General features: G+C 41.9%; 1 protein-coding gene across 1 annotated transcript in view; it reads left to right on the top strand.

Moving 5' to 3' along the window:
* The first annotated feature begins 9,172 nt into the window (after positions 1 to 9,172).
* ABHD17C (abhydrolase domain containing 17C, depalmitoylase) overlaps positions 9,173 to 21,381 on the top strand; it is a 28,457-nt gene continuing 16,248 nt past the window's right edge. The window contains exon 1 of the mRNA XM_041469183.1: positions 9,173 to 10,452. Within this exon, the coding sequence (XP_041325117.1) occupies positions 9,920 to 10,452 (533 nt within the window). The 5' untranslated portion in view covers positions 9,173 to 9,919. The remainder of the gene's footprint in view (positions 10,453 to 21,381) is intronic.

Consider the following 21,381-nt stretch of genomic DNA (forward strand, 5'->3'; position numbering starts at 1 on the left):
ACAGAAGCCAATCTAGGCTTCTATCTATCCTAGGATCTATCCTTTAAACACCCTTTCTTTTTAGATCAGACTACAGTTATGCTTAGATTAGTATTTACTAAGCTAGCTGTTCAATTCTAAAAGAACACAGTCCAGAAAAACAGGAAAGTTACTTAGCTGGATGTGGACAATTTTATTCATGTCAATGGAAGTACTGAACTGTTTCAAGTTAAGCACCAGATTAAGTACTTAATCAGAGCTAAAATTAATCCAATTTCTGTAAAAAAAAAAAAAAATCCCATTTCAGTGCAGCTAAAGCAATGCATTGTATCAGTTTCCCTTTTGAAATATAGACAGTTATTGCAATTTGTGAACACAGACACGTCCCTGGCTGAATCACCAAAATGCCTGGAAATGAACAACAGCATTCAGGTTGTGATATTTGCTGTGAAATGGAAGAACCTGACTTCACCCAAGTACTCCGTTATCCTAGTGTAATGCTACTCCCTGGAGTACAGTTCCAAGTGCTTTTCTTAGCATAGTGTAAATGACTCAGACAAAAGGTTTTTTTTCCTCTGTTCTCCCTGAGTGACCAATGTGCAGGAAGAGGAAAACGCTGTGTTTCACAAGGAACGTTTTCCTGTATCTTACTGAATTGTCACACCTTCCTCCTATGCTTTCCAGCTCTGCAATACGTGTCCTGCCAGCCAAGAATGGCCTTGGTCAGGCTAAAAAGAGACTGTTGGACCAGCAGATACGCAGAGCAATGAGCCAGTGTTGGACCACCTCGTGGCAGTTCCTGCACTGCAGAAATCACTTCAGAGCCCACACGAGGCTGGTCTAGGACGCAGCTCTGTCATCAGTGCAGTGTCTGAAAGCCTTGCTGATGTGAACCAGGCTGAGAGCTGTGGGAAGGAAGAATTCATCTCTTGATAACTAGTGCACAAAGGTCTGTCAGCCTGATCACAGCTCTGGAGGGCTTCGAGGCATCATCTCTTGTGGCATTTGTGGAATCCAGTTTTTATTACTTGCTGACAAACATGAGCACCAAACTCTTTTTGATACAGACAGAGTGAAAGCAGTGTGATGTTCCTGTGTCTTGGGAGAGTAAGAAATGTGTGCTTAGCTATAGGATGGTGCTCATCAAATTGTGACTCACAGAATTGTTCTAATTACACCATCAATCCATATAGGATTAATACATGAAAGCCCAGGCAGGGAAACATATGCTTTGGGGGTTTTATCTTCAGCACAAGCCTCTAATCTTTCCTCAGGAAATTACCATGTATTTTATCAGTGCCTTGGTGTTAATTCTTAAAACCTAAATATTTCAACCAAAAGGAACTGACCATCAACCTTTTTTTCTTTCTTATAAATGTAGTTGTTGTTACCTCATTAACTATTTAGCATCCTGGCAGGTTTGTGCAATAAGCTGAGCTTGGCAGAACCACCAGGGTTGTAGCCCTGAAGGAAAATGTCATAGCTCTCCATCTCTGATACATTTTGTTTAGCAGAGATTTAAAAGCAGCAGTAACAGAACCGTAATAAGATATCTTTGGCAAGAAGATACAAAATAACTATTAAGCTGGTTTACATCTGTTTCCTTTTTCATTCATTTTTCCTTCTCTAATTACTTACTTAATGTCAATCTGCTATCACAGTAGCTTGGATTATTCTCTTTGGGTCTAGCCTCCACGTCACTGGATTTCATTGCTGCTGCTTCATCAGTAAGTAATGAGTCTCTTTGTACTTACAGACCCGGACTCCTGCAGTCAAAGTGATTAGCAGCACACCTCTTTAAACACCTCTGTCAGACAAAGGTGTGGAGAACAACGAGGCTTGTTCTGTATTGCCAGCACTCACATATGTACAGTCTGATAATCACATATAACGCAGTGTGAGATTTTGGAAGATGGGGGACAAATCTGTGGAAAGCTTTATACATGCCAGGAAAAACTATCTTTTGAGTAAGCACGTATTCCCTGAAGTACCCCATAAATATCAGCAGATGTTGCATCACAGGTTCAGCAACAAAAGGGAAAATAGTTGTTTTTTCATCACACAGTAAATAGTTTTTCTGGTTTGTTTTTTATTTTCAGGTACTGTGAGTCAAAAAGAAAATAAATGTTCTCTTTGGAGGAATGTGAGATTTGCTCCTGCCTGTCATGTTTCAAAGCTCAGGAGAAGAGGGTTGGCTCATGGGATATGGGTTGGGCTAAGGCTGGCACTTTGCCCCACAGCAGTTGCAGTGTAAGGGGCTCCCAGGGAAACCTTCTCAGTCATCCTGGCTGGCCAACAGCCATGGCAGCATTTGTTCTCTCTAGACAAGAAGGGTTCTGAAAATAATATTAAGTGCTTCCTAAAAAGGCTGGGCTGACCTGACCAAGGCTCTGTGCTCAGCACTGTGTTTGTTTGCAGCTCTGCAGGAGCAGTGTGTTGATTGTGTTAGAAGTGGTAACTGCAACCTGATAAGGACAACTGCCATGGTCTGTGTGTGGGTAGGAATAATCAATTGCAAAGAAATGGAGTAAAGAGCCAACAGAGCAAGCAGGAGTTAGCTGGAAAGCTATGGGAGAGAGAACTGCAGGCTCAATGGGAAAGAGCAGTGTCATGCAGCTCTTACTTAAAAAAGAAAAAAAAAAAAAAAAAAAGGCAGAGCACGTACCAGGGTAGATCAGTGAAAGTGCAGTCTAGAAGCTATGAGCTCATCCTGCTATTCTACTCACCATGAGTAAGGCCACAGTTGGGTACCATATCCAGCCTGCAGCATTTGAGAATAGTTGTGGGTCAGCCTGAGAGAGATGAAGAACAAGAATGACTCAGAAATTGAAGGAAAAATTAGAAGGAACTGCAATAATCTGAAGAAATTACAGAATAGGGACAATGATAAATATGTAAATAACTGCAGTAAAGAAGAAAATAAATTATTCTTACTGTTGATTGTGGGAATGTTGGATGTAATTGTGCTGCTTTTTTAGACATGAGGGACCAAACATAGAAGACTTCTCTAGGAAATTTCCCCCTAGGCAATGAACACCAGGATCTGACCTTTTGAAACCACAGTGACTAAAAGGCAATGTGGAGGAATTGAGTTTGCCCACAAAATTACTCTGAGACAGCACAGAGGACTCTCAGCTCACTGTCTCCCCTTCTTCTCTTCTCAGAATTTGTCCTTGAGCTAAAAGGAAAAATATTTGGTTTTAAGTAATGGTAATAGTTGTAGGCAGTTGGTGAGGACTGAAGCCAGAATGTGTCATTTCTGCTGCCTCCTACCACTCTTTTCACAGAGGAGCATCTCTGCTCATCTGTCTCTAACCCTGCTGTTTCCACTGGCCCCACATGCCCAGTCCACTCAGCCAGTGCTGCATGTGGAGTATGCACTGGTTTACTGCAGCAGTTTTGGTCACTTCAGCTCTTCCCTCCACATTCACTGTGACAAGGTATCTGCTCAAAGTTTTCTCTGTTTGCTTTCAGAACATCAGGGTGGAGAATTCCAGATGAGTTCCACAAAACTGAAGATCACACTTGGGACAGGCAGCAGTTCTTGATGCTGTGCTGTTGTTGCCATAGACGGCAAAAAGTGCCACCAGCTCTAGTGACTGGTGAAGTAACACCCAGCAGCACCACCAAGGAGGGAGTGTATTCCACAGATCAGTTCTCTGCTTCCTCATGCCCTGATAAAAGCATGTTAACAGACCAACAGGCTTTATCCAGGATTTTTAGGGAGAATAGGGGAGATAAGAGCTTAAAGAGAAGGAAGGGAGGAGTAGGTAATGCTTGAGACTTGGGCTGTCTGGTTGTCAGTCTCAAATGCATGTTTCAGGTGAAAACATGTGCCCTGCTTTTCAAATTGACATCTCTCAGGAAGTCCAGGAATGGTCTCAGACTAATGGTGTTTTTGGTTTGTATGATTCCAGAAATCCAAGTTCAAGTGATTTTGCAAAGAAAAAAAAAATCATAAATCTCCACAGATTTTAAATAATCACCATTGGCCCTTCGGTGCTTGTGCTTTTTAAAAATTAAATTCAAGCTGATTATCATAGGTTTATTCCAGCTGAAGATCATCGTTCAGACTTTGGATGTGAAGATTGACACGCAGTTGGAAGAGTCCACATGCTTCAAGAAAGCCTTGCTGATTTCTGACACACAGTAGCATGCAGAAGCCAAAATATGTTTTTCTATTTTAACTACATGACCAGTACTCATGAATGGGAGCCTGAACTCCATCTCCACTGACCTTGAAAATGCCTTGGAGGTTTATGATGAAATGAAGCATATGTTTTCTGATGATTTCTGGAAAGTGAGGAAACACAAAAACCAGTTGGTCTAGTTTTAATTTTTTTTCAGGGAACAGTGTGATGTACCATCAGAGCTCCCACATTATTGCAGGAGAATTTGGCAGTTTTCCACTTCAGTTCCTGTAACATACATGGGATTTGGCAGTTGTATGCAAATGCTCAGATCAGGATTTCTTATATGACAACCTCAGCCCTGAATAACTGGACATGGGTAAATCATGTGAACAGCCATTCTGGCTCTTACTGATAAATCAGATCATCTTAATAGCTGAATTATTGTAATGAATGAAATGTATGTCTATGCCTCAGTCACATTAACGACTCTGTAATGCTGTAGACATACACAAATTGACTTTTAATTGATAGCTTGATTATGGGTCTGGCCACAGTGACACAGAGCTCTGCCTCTGTCCAGATTTTGTTGAGCAGTAATGCCTCAATGCCCAGATTCAGACCTGAATGAACCACGGCACCACTGACAGGTACATGTAGAGGTCCTAAGGAGCCTTTGGAATGCACTTGTTACACCCACTCTGAATGCACAGGTGGGAGTGGAGTGTGGATCAGCTGCTCTCCGAAGGTCACCACGACAGCTGGAGCCCAGCTGGAGGGGCTGGGTGAGCATTCTGGATATATCAGCAAACTAAAAATTCTCACCGTGACATAGGCTGGAAAAATGGTGGACAAGGACAAACATGCAAAGAAAAATACATCTCCATGAAAGTGCTCAGTGGGAGCTAGTTTGTATTTCACTCCAAATATTAGGTGAGTGCAAGGTAGGTGGATAAAGTGGGTTTGATGTGGTTTTGTACAATTAATATTCCTTTTTTTCCCCCAGCTCTATTGTCTTTCTATTGTCTTTCTTTTTTTTTCTCTGTCTCTCATGAACTGTCTTCATATCCATGCCTTACTGTTTTTCACACTTCTTTTCCCTAAGGCTTTCACTATGCAGATTTATAACCCCTTTCATTTCCCAGGATACTGCTTACACACAGAGGGTGAAAATCAGCCTTTTCCTGCCACGTTAGGTGGCCACCCTCCCTGCCACTCCTGAATGACTCCAGACTGCTATTCCCTCGAGGACTAAACTAGATTGGGATTTATTAAACCCTTAGTCCCCGGTTTGAATGATATATGGCCTCAGGCAGTAGGCACTAAGGTGAATGCACACTGTTTCTTTGTAAAGGCACAGTAAACCACTGCAGAGTGCACTGCCCTAGGCATTCCTAAACTATCTTGTCCTGTGTCAGCAAGATGCCTTAAAGAACTCTCTATAGAGCTTTCATTGCTCCATTCTCCCTCTGCTCCCACCCTGTGCATTTCAATACAGTATGGAAAAGATTTCATCCTTAATTGAAATTCCTTTCATCAGCCTAGATATAGCCTGAACAAAGATACTGACATGAAAAAGCAGTCAAGAACATATCTTTAAAATGTCAATTTGCCAGTGACAGGCATAAAGTGCAGTCACTGCAAATCAAGACTCTAAACCCTCATTGTATATTATCACATAGCTGCCACTTCTCCCTTCCCCCACCATCCCTCCCATAAGTTTTGATGCTTGTACATCTTTGTTTTCCTTTCCACATTCTTCTCATACTGTATTCACAGCAAATCTGAGGATAGCTGAGTCTTGACTAAAACCCTGCAGACCTAGAAGAAAGCTATTTTAAACCCTGAAGAGTGTCATTTGTCTTAGACTCATATTTCTGAAGAAATTGATCATTCAAGCTCCACGAGTTTTCTATTTTAACCTTTTTTTTATTCACTCTGGTAAAGCAATTGATACATTTTTGTCCACATAAACCTGTAAGTTTAATGCTACATGGGTTTATGTGGCAGAAAATTGCTAGTCTCACTCAGGTGCAGAAAGAGAAATAAGTAATCCAAGTTCTTTCCAGTGGCACAATGTAGGGAAGGATACACCCAACAGAAAAAACATAAGTATGGGCCATCTACCAAAGGCTGTATTTAGCTTGCTTACCCTGGGTGATTAATTTACGTGTTATATCTTCCAGTTTTGGCTATACAGAGACCAGAGCCTGGAGAAAAGGAGTCTCAGGAGTGACTTTATTGTTCTCTACAGCAATCTGATGGGAGGTTGTAGCTGGGTGGGGGTTGGCCTCTTCTTTCAACTAACAAGTGATAGGACGAGGAAATGGCCTCAAGTTGCACCAGGAGAGGCTCAGATTGGATATTAGAAAAAATTTCTTTGTTGGGGTTGGGTTGTCAAGCACTGGGACAGACTGCCCAGGTTCAGTCACCATCCTTGCAGGTATTTAGTAGGTGTGTAGACGTGGCATTAAGGGACATGTTTTAGGGACGGACTTGGCAGTCCTTGGGTTAATGGTTGGACTCTGTGATCCTAAAGGTCTTTTCCAGCCTAAATGACTCTCTGATTCTATGATCCTGTCACTAGCATCAGAGTGGTGTGTCTCCAGTAAGTTCTTGATGCCACCATCTGTTGCCTGTTCATTCTTTTCCAGACACACCACCTCCCACGACATTTGGTTCTCTTGTGTTTGGGACCGTCTTCCATTCCCAAAGCAAATTAATTTTTCAATTTTAAACACTTCCTTCAAGCAGACCTTTTTCCAGAAACTGCAAAGAACTTGACAGTGACGTGGCTGATGAGAACACAGCCATGTGTGCTCATTAATGTGCTTCATTATTTGCCCTGTACCTGAGTTAGGTAGATTTCAGAGTGATCTCTTGCCTTGTGTTTCAGCTGACAGAGCAATTGCTTGTCAGTTCTGCTACTGCTTTAGCATATCCTGGAACAGGCCTGGGCTACAGAGTTACTAAATTACATGAGCAGTAATTTGTCCAGGAAATAGGAAAAATGCTTTGAGGCACTTCCTAGTGTGAGTCTGGTGTTTGTAACCAGCGCTGCAGCAGATGATAGTTGCAGGTGTGCAGGTATGAGGAGTGTTTATCCAGCTGTAACAGCCTCACAGTCGGCCAGCAGCAGCAGGAAGTCAGGCATGGTTAATGTTTAGGATACGTAATCTTCACAGAGCTGCTGCCAGGTGTCTTCTTTGGCTTCAGTCTCACTGTCTTCTGGCCTATTCTTTTGTCTATCCAGTGTTCAGGAAAAGGAAGTGTGGTGCGAAGCGCTCTGCCCTTGCGACAGGCATGGTGAGGCTACAGGACATGGAAATAATCAAGACATAACCAACTACAGTGTGTTCTCTTTATTCTATTTGCCTTTTTCATAGCTATTTGAAGATCTTCCCTGCTCACCTAAGGCATCTTTCTTGGTCCATCAAAAATTACTTAAAGGCTGATAGTAAATGTGGTTTGCACAGTCCTATTAGCTCAAGGAGCAAATTCATAACACTTCCCCTTTGATTCAAAGAGGACACTTTAATTCTTTAATTTCACTACTGCAAGCATGACCTAAGGAAGGACCAGGGTGGCACATGGGAAATACTGTCCTTTTAATTGCCTATTCTTTGGAGTAGCAATCTACTTACAATATAACAACTTCTGCTGTCTGGCTCTGGGCAAGTCATACAGCCTTTGAAAGGGTTCTGAGTTAGTTTCAGTTGGTGCTGATGCCCAGATTCCAGCTCTTATCTTAGTTTCAGTGTGTGTGCAGGGAGAGGGACATGGAGAGGCAGCTCTTAGCAGCTCTCCTCAGCCAAATCTCTTCTCAGGGCATATTCAGGCTTTTCTCAGGGTTCTATCAGTCTTCCCACAGATTATCAATAGTATCTCTTGTAACAGCTAAGGTGGAGCTTGAGGGCGTTTGTCATCCCCAAGGAATTTCACAGGGTCCCTCATTTATCTATTCTGTGTTTTCCTATCACAGTCTGTGGAGTGGGAGTTCCTTCCATCATTTCCTGACCCATCCAGGGTGCCTTGGCTGTCTCTGCCACCCAAAGGAACCCAGCATCAAGTAGGTGGGACACATTTCATTACCCTGCCTGATCTCTGGACCCTGTCACCCTGCCAGTGGGACATGTGTAATTAACTGGGTATTCTGTGTCCTGTGGAGGAACATCCTCTCCATGCCAGAGGCCACAAGTTCAAGCTGGATGGAGATAACACATTTCTCCCTTTCATTTTCTCGCTTGACAGTCAGAATAGACACAATTATTGCTGACTGATTTTAGCATTTCTAAAATTTTCATTGTTAGCAATGTAAAGACTGCTGTGGAGGGGGCTGAGCTCATTTTTGAGGTTCCAGTTCCAAAGACAAAGGAGTATCACACATGACCACCTTTCTGTAAACAGGTTTTGAACGGAGTTTTCTTAGAGTTGGCAAGTGTTTCCCAATGAAAATGAAAGGGAAGGGCATCTCAGGTTTGTAACTTATGAAATGACCCAGTTCCTGAGTTTTTGAAACTTTGTTCCTCATATGTAGCACTTAGGGTAATGGCCAAACAGTAGGAGAGCAACACAAAGGGGTGAACATGCTCACCACGTCTCAAGTCGGGACACTGGCTGGAAGTGGAAGAACTGCAGGGTAAGTGCAGTTGCACGGGTGTAATTTTCTTTATATTTTCACTTTGGCTTTGTGCCTTTTTTTTTTTTTTTTTTTTTTCCAGTAAGGATGCAATGCTGGTGAATTAAGGGCTGTAGTTATTCCCTGTGTTACCAACAGAATGTTCCACATAAACATCATTTGCCCACAATCTTTGTGCTCTGCTCTCAGGGTCGAAGCAGGCATTGGAGATGCAGTACCACTTATCCATGGGGTCTGCCATATGCTCTAAGCAATTTGCTAATTTATTCAGTGAATTATTTGGGATACGGGTCATTACCCTCATTTTCTAAGGAAATAAGGCTTCTGCAATCGCTCCATTTTAAGTTTTCCGTAGAATCTCTTGAAACTGCCTGCAAATCCAGAGATCCTCCAGAGCTTTTGCGCCGCTCCGCGCCCGTAACCCGGAAGCGCTGCGGCGGCGCGGAGGGGGAGCCGGGACATGGCCGCTGCCCGCTCCTGCCTGCGCGCCGCAGCCGGCATGGCCCTGCCCGCGGCCGCGCGCGGCTGAGCCTCGACCTTGCCTTCCCCTTCTCCTTGGACCCTCCTCATCCTGCTCCTCGTGCTCCTATTCCTTCTCATCTTCCTCCTCCCGCGGACGCTGCCGGGGCCGGGCCGGGGGCGGTGGCGCTGCGGGGGCCCCTCGCTGCCTCGCGGGGCGTCCCGGGGGCCGGGGCGGAGCGGGTGGAGCCGCGCGTGGTGCGGTGTGTGCGGGAAGGTGCTTCCCTGGATCCTGCATGTTCCCTGCGGGAGGCCGGCTCCGGGGCTGGGGCGCCGCACTGAGCCGTGGCATCGGGGAATTCATTTTGTAAATGTGTACGTGTGGCTCACGTGCGGTGAGGGGGCTCTAGGGTCGTGTTTTAGAGAGTTGCATTTGCTGTAGCGTTAGTTGTGGCGGGGGGGTTGAGGGCTGGTTGTAGCCCGTCTGTATTTCGTGGGGTTGTGTCTTTGGTTTGTATAAGCAGTTTCCAGGCTTTGAAGAGCTGCATTGCTGTTGCTGAACTGTAGTTCTTCCAAGGTTGTCATTGTTTGCGTTCTGGGAGGGCAGCTGGTGGCCTCGCAGGAAGGCGGCAGGTCGCGTCGGAGGAGGGCTCTGGGTCGGTTCCGTGTGACTTCTTTCCAGCAGAGGTTTAGCTTTTCTCCGGCGTCTCTGATGCCAGAACAAGGCCCCAGAATGAACGGTTTCTCTCTGGGCGAGCTGTGCTGGCTGTTCTGCTGCCCGCCCTGCCCCAGCCGCATCGCTGCCAAGCTGGCCTTCCTGCCCCCGGAGCCCACGTACACCGTGCTGCAGCCCGAGCAGCAGCAGGAGCCCGGGGCGGCGGCCGGGGCGGGCACCCCCACGGGATCGGGCACCTGCAGCCTGCACCTGAGCGAGAGGGCCGACTGGCAGTATTCCCAGCGGGAACTGGATGCTGTGGAAGTGTTCTTCTCCCGCACGGCCCGAGATAACAGGCTGGGCTGCATGTTCGTTCGCTGTGCCCCCACTGGCCGGTACACGCTGCTCTTCTCGCACGGTAATGCTGTGGACCTGGGCCAGATGTGCAGCTTCTACATTGGCCTTGGCTCCCGCATCAACTGCAACGTCTTCTCCTATGACTACTCTGGCTACGGGGTGAGCACCGGCAAGCCCTCTGAGAAAAACCTGTATGCAGACATTGATGCAGCCTGGCAGGCCCTCAGGACAAGGTAAATGGATATTGGGGACAAGGTATTTCTGTATCTCACTTTAATCCTAATGAGTCTGCACGGTTAACCCTGCTGGGTGGAAGGGAAGGGTTTGTAAATGATATCAGTTGCTTTGGTGGCCTCACCAGATGTTCCATTAACAGCTACAGTGTGATTTGCTGGATGGCTTCATTTGCTGAAATGATGGGCAAACCTTCATCCTTTGTTTTTTTCTGGATTTAGAGGATTATTCAGTTGTAATTTGTGCTAGCCATTGCTTCACCATTGAAAATCTCCATCTTGAGTAGGACATATTGGTTGCAGTTTGAGCTCGCAGAGTGCAATAAACCTGTTGTTCGAGACTTGCCTGCCACTGTCTACACTTAGAGGTAACCCAGGTGAGCCAAAGCTCTGACTGAATTTGGCAGTAGCCTTGGCTAGGGCTTACCAGGAAACTGCTGGTGTTGTGTGACATATCTGGGGTTTCATGCAAGCTCCTGCAACACAGACATCTTTCTCCTGTGGCCTCCAAACAACTGTTATCCAATGCTTATGGTAGTGGGCTGGAGGGAAAAAGTGTTGACATCTGGAAGTAGAGCTGGGGTTTCTGCCAGGAGATGCCAAAGGATGTGGCATCCAAAGGGATGGAGCAACAGTGAGAAGGCTCTGGCAAGAGGCAGCATGGTGAGTGGAAACAGTGAGCCCTTGGCTTCTAGAAAATCCTGAGCAGAGCTGCTGGCTCTGGCTCCTTGCTACAACTGATGGCCGTCTTTGGGCCTCTCACTTCTGTCCACAGAAACCATGAGCTCCTTTTGCTGTTGCATAAGTGCTTCTTAAAGTATGACCTCACAGAACATGTCCTGAAAGAAAGAGCTTTAAAAAGCTTAAATTGTAGTAGGCTAAGAGAAAAGAGCGATGAACGTTTTTAGTTCTTGGCTCTGGCATTCATAGACAAACTTGGCTTGCATGAAATGCGTATTTAATGTCTATCTTGGGGATACGTGCCAGCTTCAGAAATAGTGACAGGAGTTGTTACTAATTTAGATAATTGGCTTTGCAAGAATCCAGGGATTGGTTAGTTGTGGAGTCCAAATGCCTTTTGACATTGCTCTGCCTAAGTCAAGCGAAGAGCGGGGGGAGAAAGGTGTAGGGAGAAGTTACCCTTCCATAGCATGTGTTCTGTCTGCTTGGAGAGCAAACCAGATTCTGGGCTTGTTTTCCAGGACTTTAAAAAAGATTTGTTTCCTTGAATATAAATAACATGGTCTTATGTAAAGAAGTGATTTTGATATGGCATATGCATAATAAATTATTAAGTGCCGCTCCAGCACATATGGGTGATGTAAATAAGATTCAAGGGAGGAAAAGTGCTACGTCTAAACCAAGCCTAGGTAAGGATTGTGGTTCAATTGCTGTGTTTTCTCTCTTTCACTTGATGTTTAGCTGATGATATTTACTGAAAAAGTGCTTTCACATCTGCCTGGAGGTGCTTCTTCTATGCTGACAGGCATTTAGTATATGGTTATGTTCTACATAGGCCCAGAAACAAGGGGTTCCTTCACTTAAATCTTTCAGGAAACCTGACCCAGTAGGTGATGCCACCACATGTCCATCTTGATCTGAGAGGATTTGGCTTCTTCAATAAAAGTGTGACTGGACAGGTTTGTAGTTTTCCCTTAGTGTCCCTTTAGTGGTTTATACAAGATCTAGGCTCTGCTTTCCACCTTAAATTGAGGAGTTGAAATTTCCCAGCTCTTACATTGCCATGTTTGTTAATTCCACATTTTAGTGTACCTTGAGGGTACAGTTAGAGTAGTTAGCATTGGTTAGGTTTTTAGGAGCCAAAAGCCATTGGAACTGGGTGCCCAGGGAAGCGGTGGCATCACCACCCTTGGAACAATTCAAAGGGCATGTGAATGTGGCACTTGGGGATGTAATTTAGTGGAGAACATGGTGGTGCTGGGTTAATGGTTGGACTCGGTGCTCTTTGAAGTCTTTTCTAATGTTAACAATTTTGTGATTTTATGATTACAGTATTTTAGGTGCCCAGTAAAGAAGTTGGTCACTGTAAAGTGTAAGTTTCAATAGAAAGTTAATCAAATCTATTAACAGATGACTGTGTTTGTAACAGGACTGAGCTGAAACCTCAGCCTTTCTGCTGATGAATTCTCCAAGTAACAGTGTGAACTTCACAAGACTGATCATTTGCTAGTCCTCAACCCAAGTGGCTCACAATTAGTGAAATATTCTGCAGCAGAAATACAAGTATGCCTCTTGAGGTAAAATGTCATGTTATAGCATTCCTGCTGCAGCAGTTCCTCGGTAGCTCCAGGAGATTGTGTATGCTTTCATTCCTAATGCAAATTCCTGGCGTTTGGCCTCCAGTCATATGGTAGTGAACTGTAATGCAAAGTTAAAAGTGAGGTCTTAAAATAGAGGTTCACTGTGCCATCAAAAGCATTTAGTCATCTCTGCTAAGTTCCGTGGGAAGCTGTTGCTCTTCTGAATCCACCAGACGTTCCACCTGGCAGCAGAAAGGAATCATTAAAATGTTAGAAGTCTGAGACTATTCATTTTGAATTGTGCCTCTGAAGTACCACTGATACTTAGCAATCATTAATTTACCTGCATGTTTTGCAAGTTGCCTTGAGGAAGGTGGGGATTAACCCTGTACTTGGCGAAAGCTATCAAATTTTAGAAACGATGGTGAGCTGGCAGCAATGCCTCAAGTTTTAGCTTTCATGTTTTTCACATTCTCTGCTGCTTTAGTGTGCAACTCTGAGCTTCATATTAAGTGTTAGCAAGTTCTCTTCACAGGGTAGGTAGACAAAACAGTCCTTTTCCAACTTGAGACCAAGGACAGCTGTTACAAGCTCCAGGCCCAAAAAGTATAAACAATGGTGAATTGAAGAGAGAAGAACATTGAGGATGGAACTTCATAACCTGGGGCTATAATTGGACAATTAACTCCAATATGCAAATGGACCAAAGCTTATAAAAGTGTGAGACCTTGTGACCAGTTGTCCATTTTGTGACCATTTTGGGTTCATCTTGGGTGTAGCCCTGGCCAGGCTCTTGTACTGCCCAAGGTGTATCCATTAAGGCCTTTTAATAAATTCCTGCTTTATCCTTTAGCTCTGTCTAGCCTCTGTTCTAGGTCAGCCTTTCAAGGCATCAGTTCATTTTGCCATCATAGTTGCAGATTGTGACTGTATATTTTCAAGGTTCTGAAACAAGGATCTTGCTATCACATACACGTTTAGGAGCCAAACCTTGCACAACAAATGATTATAAAACTATCTGCAAACAGTGGATGAAAAAATAAAATCATCAAATTATTTTGTTCCGTTTCAATTATCATCCCGTCTTTGTAAAATCAGTCTCAACTATTCTCCATTCTTTTAGTCTTTGTAAAGGAAACTTGTTTTCCTTAATTTAAAGGAATTTAGTATTTCTTCTCATGAATAAACTGTATCTTAAAGGGTAATTTTACTAATTTTGAATTCTGTCTTTCAGCCCAGTAAAGATGTTGACATACAATTTTCCCTTAAAATGAATTTTTATAGATTTTTCTTCAGAGGCTGTAATTGTAGCATTGGTTGTTTTCATTCCACTATCAAGTATTGATCAGTGATTAATTTGGTCTTTTATATGTTTTTTTTTTCCACTTGATTAACAAATTTCCGTCTGGTATCTTAATGTTTCTCAGAATTTTGTGTCTTATCGTTACAGATATTTTTTGTAAGTATTTTATTTTAGGCAGGTTGGGCTGATTTTGTGCTGTTTGTTTCAAAATCAGAACCAAATTGAAGAGAATGTGTATCTAACTGCCTTCTCTCATGTGGTTTTAAGTTGCTGCTTTTTGTTCAGATGTGTCTCTTATCCTAATATCTGATTGTCTTAATGCAACATCTGTGCAAAACGACTTGATTGTCCTCCTCTTCCCCCCCTTTCCTGAATCCCACATGGGAAGGTTGAACTTTCTAACACTTTTACATTAAGACAATGTACAGTACTTAAAAACAGGATGCACATGTAGGGCTTGGGTTCAGTGCTCAAGCACAAAACCATGGCTGCTTTGTCAATCACGTGCTGTTTGTATTAAAATAAATTTGTATGTTCACTAAAAATTTGATGAATGTTGGTAAAATATTTTTAAAACCCCAGTCAAAAGGTGAAGTATTTTAAAATCCCAGTCAAAAGAAAGAAAGCTCTGCTGCCTCACTCCCTCTGCTTCTGTAGTAAAGTAGCAAAGAGCAGAACCTGTTAGTCCATCCTTTGGATCCTGAAAGGAGGTGAAGAAAATGTAGTTAATAAATAGCTTAGAAGAGCTGTTCTTGTTGCATTTAACAAGATATTAAATGAGCTGAATTTGTTTTTCTTGGTGCACAATATAAATTAGTATTTTTTTAAGCTTTTAATAAATGATAGATGTTATTGTAATGTTTAAGTCCTTAATTCTCAAAAAGGTGCATTTGAATTTGTCTTTCAATCCATAGGAGAGGATTGGTTCACTTTTAGTTTTCCTCATGCTTCTTGATCAGTATGGTGTGATGCAAGGAATTGAATTGTGAAATGGTGTAGTAAAATCCACAGGCCTTTGATCACTGGGTAACAGACTGTTTAAATAGTTTTTGTAAACTCTTTTGCCAAATTTAATGTTAAAAAAAAATACACACCAAACTTTTAATTATGCAGGAATTTTATTATTTGTGGTGCTGGTCATCAGGAGATTATTGCTGTTTCCTGTGTAGGAGCTGGTAGAGAAGTCTTACATTGAGTAAAATCAGGAACACACCTAATTGGATTAGGCCAGAGTGATAACTAATCTTCTGAGGTTGTGTCAGTTTAGTTTCTGATGTGATGAGGTGCTTACAGCTTTCCAGGTGAATAACAGCTTCAGGGGTTTTTTGCCTTGCCTAATCAAAGTAGTCAATTCCTACTTTAATTTTCTTTGCAACAGAATCTTGTTTCACTAGCACCATATTTTGTGCATGACCTAAGCCAAGTTCTTTAGATTGGATGCTTAAAGGTTTTTATCAAAAGTTACCAGATAAATCTTGACATGTCAAAAGGCAGTGCTTGGCAGAGTCACAATTAATAGTCCTGGAGTAACAGGGTTTCCTTTCTTCTTGGAGCATCATCTGGTAGATTGTTCAGGCATACCAGCTTTGCAATAACGTTGTTACAATGTCTCCAAAGGATTGTTTAAAGCTGCTGTCCTCCAAAACTTTACCTGCCATGGCCAATACTTCGAGAAAGGCTGCATATAACTTTGAGCAAAAATAGATGCATGCACAATCCTCTGCTGTAGTTGTCTATGCAATGTGCAGAGATTAATTCAGATGATGAGTGTCCCTGGGACAAATACCAACAACTGTTCAAAACAGGTGCTCTGATGTTCAAAGATATTCAAAATGTTTACTGAGCTTTGGTGTTGTGTTACGTCTTTTAGTCACTGAAGTAAAAGTAGTTTTGTTAAATATTTCCCTGTTTCTGTCAGATCAAAGCTTGTTTAAAAAGGAAAAAAAAAAAAAGGAAACTTTTTGCTGTCAAGAATGTTTTCCAACTGGTGTTATTTGGGAAGTAAAATAAGCTGCCAAGGAGCCTTTGGCTAACAGTACATGCTCTCCTGAGTGTGGATAGTCCTGAAATTCAACTGCCTGAACTGGATATATTGGTTTACCCTGATGTACAAGGGTTGTAGGACCTGGTTCTCAACATCATCAGAGCATTGAACATAAAAGATTCTTAGAGGAACATATTGTTAAACCCTCCATGCTGAAGTAACTGCTTTTTAGCACTAAATTACATGAAGTGCAGAGGAAAGGCAGCTTTTTCTCTTTCTCTCTAGATACAGAACGTCACCTTTGGAGGCTGAGCTGGTGGTCGCTCTGCCATGGCTGTTTGACCTGTGTGTGTTGCTGGTAGCTCTTAGACTTGTTCAGTTTGTTATTGACAGGGGAGTTTGAGCTGGACTCTGTGAACCTCCATGGCTTTGCTCTGAAGCCAGGGTCAGTCTCCAGTCCATGACAACCTCAAAACCAAAAAAACTCTCCAAAATTCATACTTTGTTACTCTGCTGCTTAGAAACATTCCAAAGTGGTGGGCTAAGTTTACACTGGTTCATTACTCATGAACATGAGTAAAAAGAACAAAATAAAAAAAAAAAGTAGCAATGCTGTCCAGGACTGTAGATGGCTGTGGGAATGGACAGGTGGAAACCATTTCAGGGTGTGCAAGTGGTTGTCTGCTAGCAACTGGCTTTGTGGGAAAAACTGACAGTCAGCAAACGGATATTTCTGTTTCCACACTGAATGAAGAAAACAGGTCCTTTTCAGTTTTCTGGGGTATTTTGGTCCTGTGATGTTTCCTCAGGTGGAGATAGACCAGTACAAGGGCAGTGGTAAGTATTGGCTGTTTGGAGTCTCACTGCTGGGACTAAGGTCTGAATTTCCTGTTTCCTTGTAATATGATGTGCCAATGTGATGGTACTAACTTTTCATCCCTGCCCCACACCCACTTTTAAGTTCCACAGTTGTATTTTCTGTTGGTTTTAAGGCAAACAGTCTCAAACTCACGCAGCACTAGTAAAGAAAATGAACAAATAACATAGGGGTTTGTTTTTTCCCCAAAGCTGATAATGAATTTAATGAATAACTAAGAATTCTTTCTGCCCTTCTTCACAAATATAAATTAATTACAAGGCTGCATTGGAAGCAGTTTGAATGAGTCATAAAACAAGGTGCAGATGTGTTGTACCTAACATGCTTGTATACATATAGGCTTGCTTTTCCAAGTAGCCCCTAAGAAGATGAGAAATCTTTTCCTGTGGATTAGGAGATAGCTTCAGTTGCCACTGAATTTGGGAGAAATTAAAGCCACCTGTGTAAAAGATGAGGAACTGAATCTAGGCAAAAATATTTTTACATTTCTTGAGTGCTGATGGCTCTTAGGTGTCTGAAATGAAGTGATTAAGAATTGGTTTTTGTCTGACTCTTAAAGCTTGGGTGTATGTGGCCTAAAATACAAAACTAAACCAATAGACAGTATCTCCCTGTATCTCCTGTGTCAGTTGGTGGTGGATAACTGAGATTGCTGCAGATGAGCACTGGTGAATTGAATAAGCAGTTGCAGTGACCCATTTGCTGCTGCTTCCTCTTGGCTGCCCTGCTTTCCAGTTCTTAGATGAATGACTTACACTGGTCTTGCATGCTCAGCCTGACATCTGATGATGAAGCTCAGTTTCATTCCTGACTAAAACTGAGTGTTTTGTTGGCAGTGTTTTTTTTCAGTGTGTCAGGTTATGGGAGCAATGGGAAATGTGGGATTGTAAACCCAGGAAATGGTGTATGAACACAGCAGAATAAAGATGCTTTTAACAGAAGGCTAAGAATGAAGAATGGGATGGATGAATAGTGCACAGTGTCAGTTTACGAACAGAGGAACATCTTTGCATTCTTTATTCCAGGGGCTAATTTGAGAAAAATGTGTTACTGTTATTTGCACATTAAGCTCTGCTGCCCACAGACAGTCACAGAAAGGTGCAGGCATAGGTCAGTTGTACAATGACAGTTATACTGGCATTATCTCTATCCATATCTTTATATTTGTAACCACTATGTTAGTTTTACAGAATGGAGGTTCTCCTGTTAGAATTAAACATTGTGGTTAGATTTGCTGACTGTGAGACCAAATAATACAAAAGCACAAAATCGGGTTAAACAGCAGAATCTGGCTCAATGCCCACTCCTTCCCACCCTTGGTTTCATGTCTTTTGATAAGCACATGCATGTCTTTGGGAAAATCCCTATAATCATCAAATAAATCTGTATCCTCTCAGCTTTCAAAAAGGGGAATTCCATGTGGGTTAACAAATGAAGTATGGTATTGATGTGGAAGATGAGGTTTTAAGTTAGTGTACTTGCCTCAAAGTCTAGAGGGAAAAAATTAAATGAGAGGTAATCTCAAAGTATTGCCTCTGATTTTTATTTTGTATTGCAATTTTGTTAGAAGAACTTCATGTATGCTTTTCTGACAGTAATATTATTTATTGGTATGGTCTCTTGAAGTTCTTTCTAGGTGTGCCTTCAAGATTAAAATGCTATTTTCAGCTATTGAGTAGGAATTGATTGTCACGTTAGACAGTTTGGGCTATGTTTTTAGGAAGATTAGTTTTACTGTGCCTTATTAAAAAAGCCTGCTTGCATATAGAAATGTTACTTTAAGAACTTTGACTCATGGGAGCCTTATTTATCAGCCAAGGCATGCTGCTAACTGAGCTGCATAGCTCAGTGTCTGGCAAGTGACCCTTCTCAAGACATGCAGTGCCAGCTAGAAGCTCTAAGATACTCTTTTTTGTTATTATATTTTTGCAGGATACTGCCACATTTCTTAAGATCCCAGTATGTTAGACTAGTTAATGTTAACTTTGTGTTATGGCATGGCCATTTCTTTCTGTGTGCAGAACAACTGTGGAGTAATGGATAATGGGAGCCAACAAATCTGAAAGGTCTGAGGCCAACTTCAACACTTTTTTTCAGGAAAGCACCCTTTAATAGTATGACTTGAAATGTTTCTCCTGTAATAAGGTTCTTTATAATGGGTTTTGCTCAGATTAGAGAATCTTTCTAAACATTCCTCCTAACTTTTAGTTAGCTTTGCTATGAATGTCCTTACAGAGCTGGAAAAATGGTGTTCAACATCAGCAAAGAAGCAAAACCAGCTGGGTTTTTTTCCAGTGTGCAGATAAACTGAGATTAGGTTCAGATTATTTTAGCATTATTCCATGCATCTTAATAGTTCTTTATAATAAATTAAACAAGATATTTTGTTTAATACACTATATATTGCAAGCCTTAATAATATGCAACATATAAAAGCCAACAACAATAAAAAGGGAACTTCTGTTGAGCACTTTATAACCAAAATGGTGTATAGGACCCTATAGTTTATACTTTTATAGGACCTTTATACTTTAAAGGAAAGTTTGAGAAGTTGACTTGCTGCCTTAACCATTGGACCAGTTTGGGCAGAACTTAATCATTGTCCCAACTCTCTTTAGTCTTCCCCAACATCTGATGAACTTGTTTAAGTGGGATTTTGGCTGTAGGACAGCCTGGGGAAAGTGGCATCATTCAAGAAAATGCTCTTGGTTTTGGAGCATGTTGTCCAGGGCAAATTTACAAAAGTCTTTTCCGACATGCTGTTTGTTGTTTAGAACTTCATTTCTCACAAAGGTGTTTGTATGTTTTAAGTGTTGTTTTGGATTATTTCTAAAAGAAGTAGCTAATTTCATATAATGTTTACTTTGGAGGTGTTCCCTGGACAATTCTTACCTTCAGGCAGCTGCTTAAGAGCCAGTCAGTTTCCTTCTTCCACTGAGACTGAAATTTACCTCAACTTGCATATTTAAGTTGTATTACACATTTTGTTTGTGGTATATTTTCTTGTAGCCCCCTACTGCAAAAAGCTTGTCTTTTTCTGATAAAGCATGGGGGCTTTAATGTGTGTTAATGTTACAGAAAAAGTTACTGTTTCAGTCTGGGTATGAGCATCTCGTCAAGTTTAACAAACTGTAAAAGTACAGCGTTGTGGGAAGAGGTGGGGTAATGTTTCAGCTACAGTTTTGCTATTTTTACGTGCAGGGGTTTATGAAGGTGTAACCTTTGCTCACACTGGTTAATAAATACCCTGGCAGTTAACCATGTGTTGCAGGCAGCACTTTGTGATGCGAGAAGCAGCACCCTTTCAGGAGTCACTACAGCAGTTTAAGATATCCAGTGGGGTTTCAACCTTAATCCTGTCCAGTGTGCCTAAAAGGTTTTGACTTGCTTTATCTCTGCCAGCTTCCAACCTTCTGTTTCTCTGATAGCGAAACCGTGTGCCCTCTCCCCTGAACTCTTGCTAATTATTCATGTAATATGATGTTCACTTCTAAAGACTGCTGTGCATAGGCCCAGTACCATTAGTTCTTTATCCTCTCTTTGAAATTTGTACTAAAAATCAATCTGATAATGCAGAAATGACTATCTGTAAGGAATACGAGGCACAAAGTTGGCTTTTAGAAAAAGGAATTGTTCTGATTTGTATTTACATTAATAAAAAATGAAGGTGATGGAACATACTTGAAGATAATTTGGATCTGAATTTTTGATAGATCTTGAAAGATAATATTGTCATAAATCCCAAATGTTCAAGACTTGTAGAGAGCGAGTGGGTTGTAAAGTCTCCTCGATTTACTGAGTTCTTTTCTATCCTGAGATGAAGGAATCTGGTGCCAACTATCCCACCCTTCCAAACTGGATGTCCTTCTGTCAAAGCTCACCTAAGATCTGTAGATCATTTTGTGTAGAGCAACAGACACTATTGACACAAAGAGGATCTGGCACCTTCCATTTATTTCAGAAAATTGCTCTTTCTACCCAAAAATCCGCTTCAATCTTCATAATAAAGAACATAAACCCTAAGTATCAGTGCTATTTCGTACCTGGATATAGTTCTAAATTCATTGCATTTCAGCAGCAGGAGAAATTGCATTAAAGATTGTTGTTTTCTTTCATTGACTTTCACAACAATTTTCTATTTTTCTTTTTAGTACATTAATTTGTGTGTTAATTTGAAATAAAGGTAGCAGTGTTAGCTTAAACTTCCTCATTTAATTACTGGAATTTTGAGGGGCAGAGGAGGATTTAGCAGGCATCATTTGTTGTCTGTTGCTCTGTTTTTCATCTTTCCACTATTTTTGGTGTTTCTGGACCATGTAAACTATGTTCTTTCCTGTTCTTCACTGTAGAACTGGCCAGACTTCCTCCTTAAAAATTTTTTGTAAATTCTCATTTCATATTCCTATTTTGCCTCTCTTTTGGAAGCTTTATGGTATTAGGAGAAAGGGAAACACTATATCCGTTGGAACTGTAAAATGGAACTGTGCAGAGCTAAATGGGAAAA

The sequence above is a fragment of the Pyrgilauda ruficollis genome, unplaced genomic scaffold (assembly GCF_017590135.1).
Source record: "Pyrgilauda ruficollis isolate IOZ18807 unplaced genomic scaffold, ASM1759013v1 scaffold23, whole genome shotgun sequence".
NCBI classification, from domain to species: domain Eukaryota; kingdom Metazoa; phylum Chordata; class Aves; order Passeriformes; family Passeridae; genus Pyrgilauda; species Pyrgilauda ruficollis.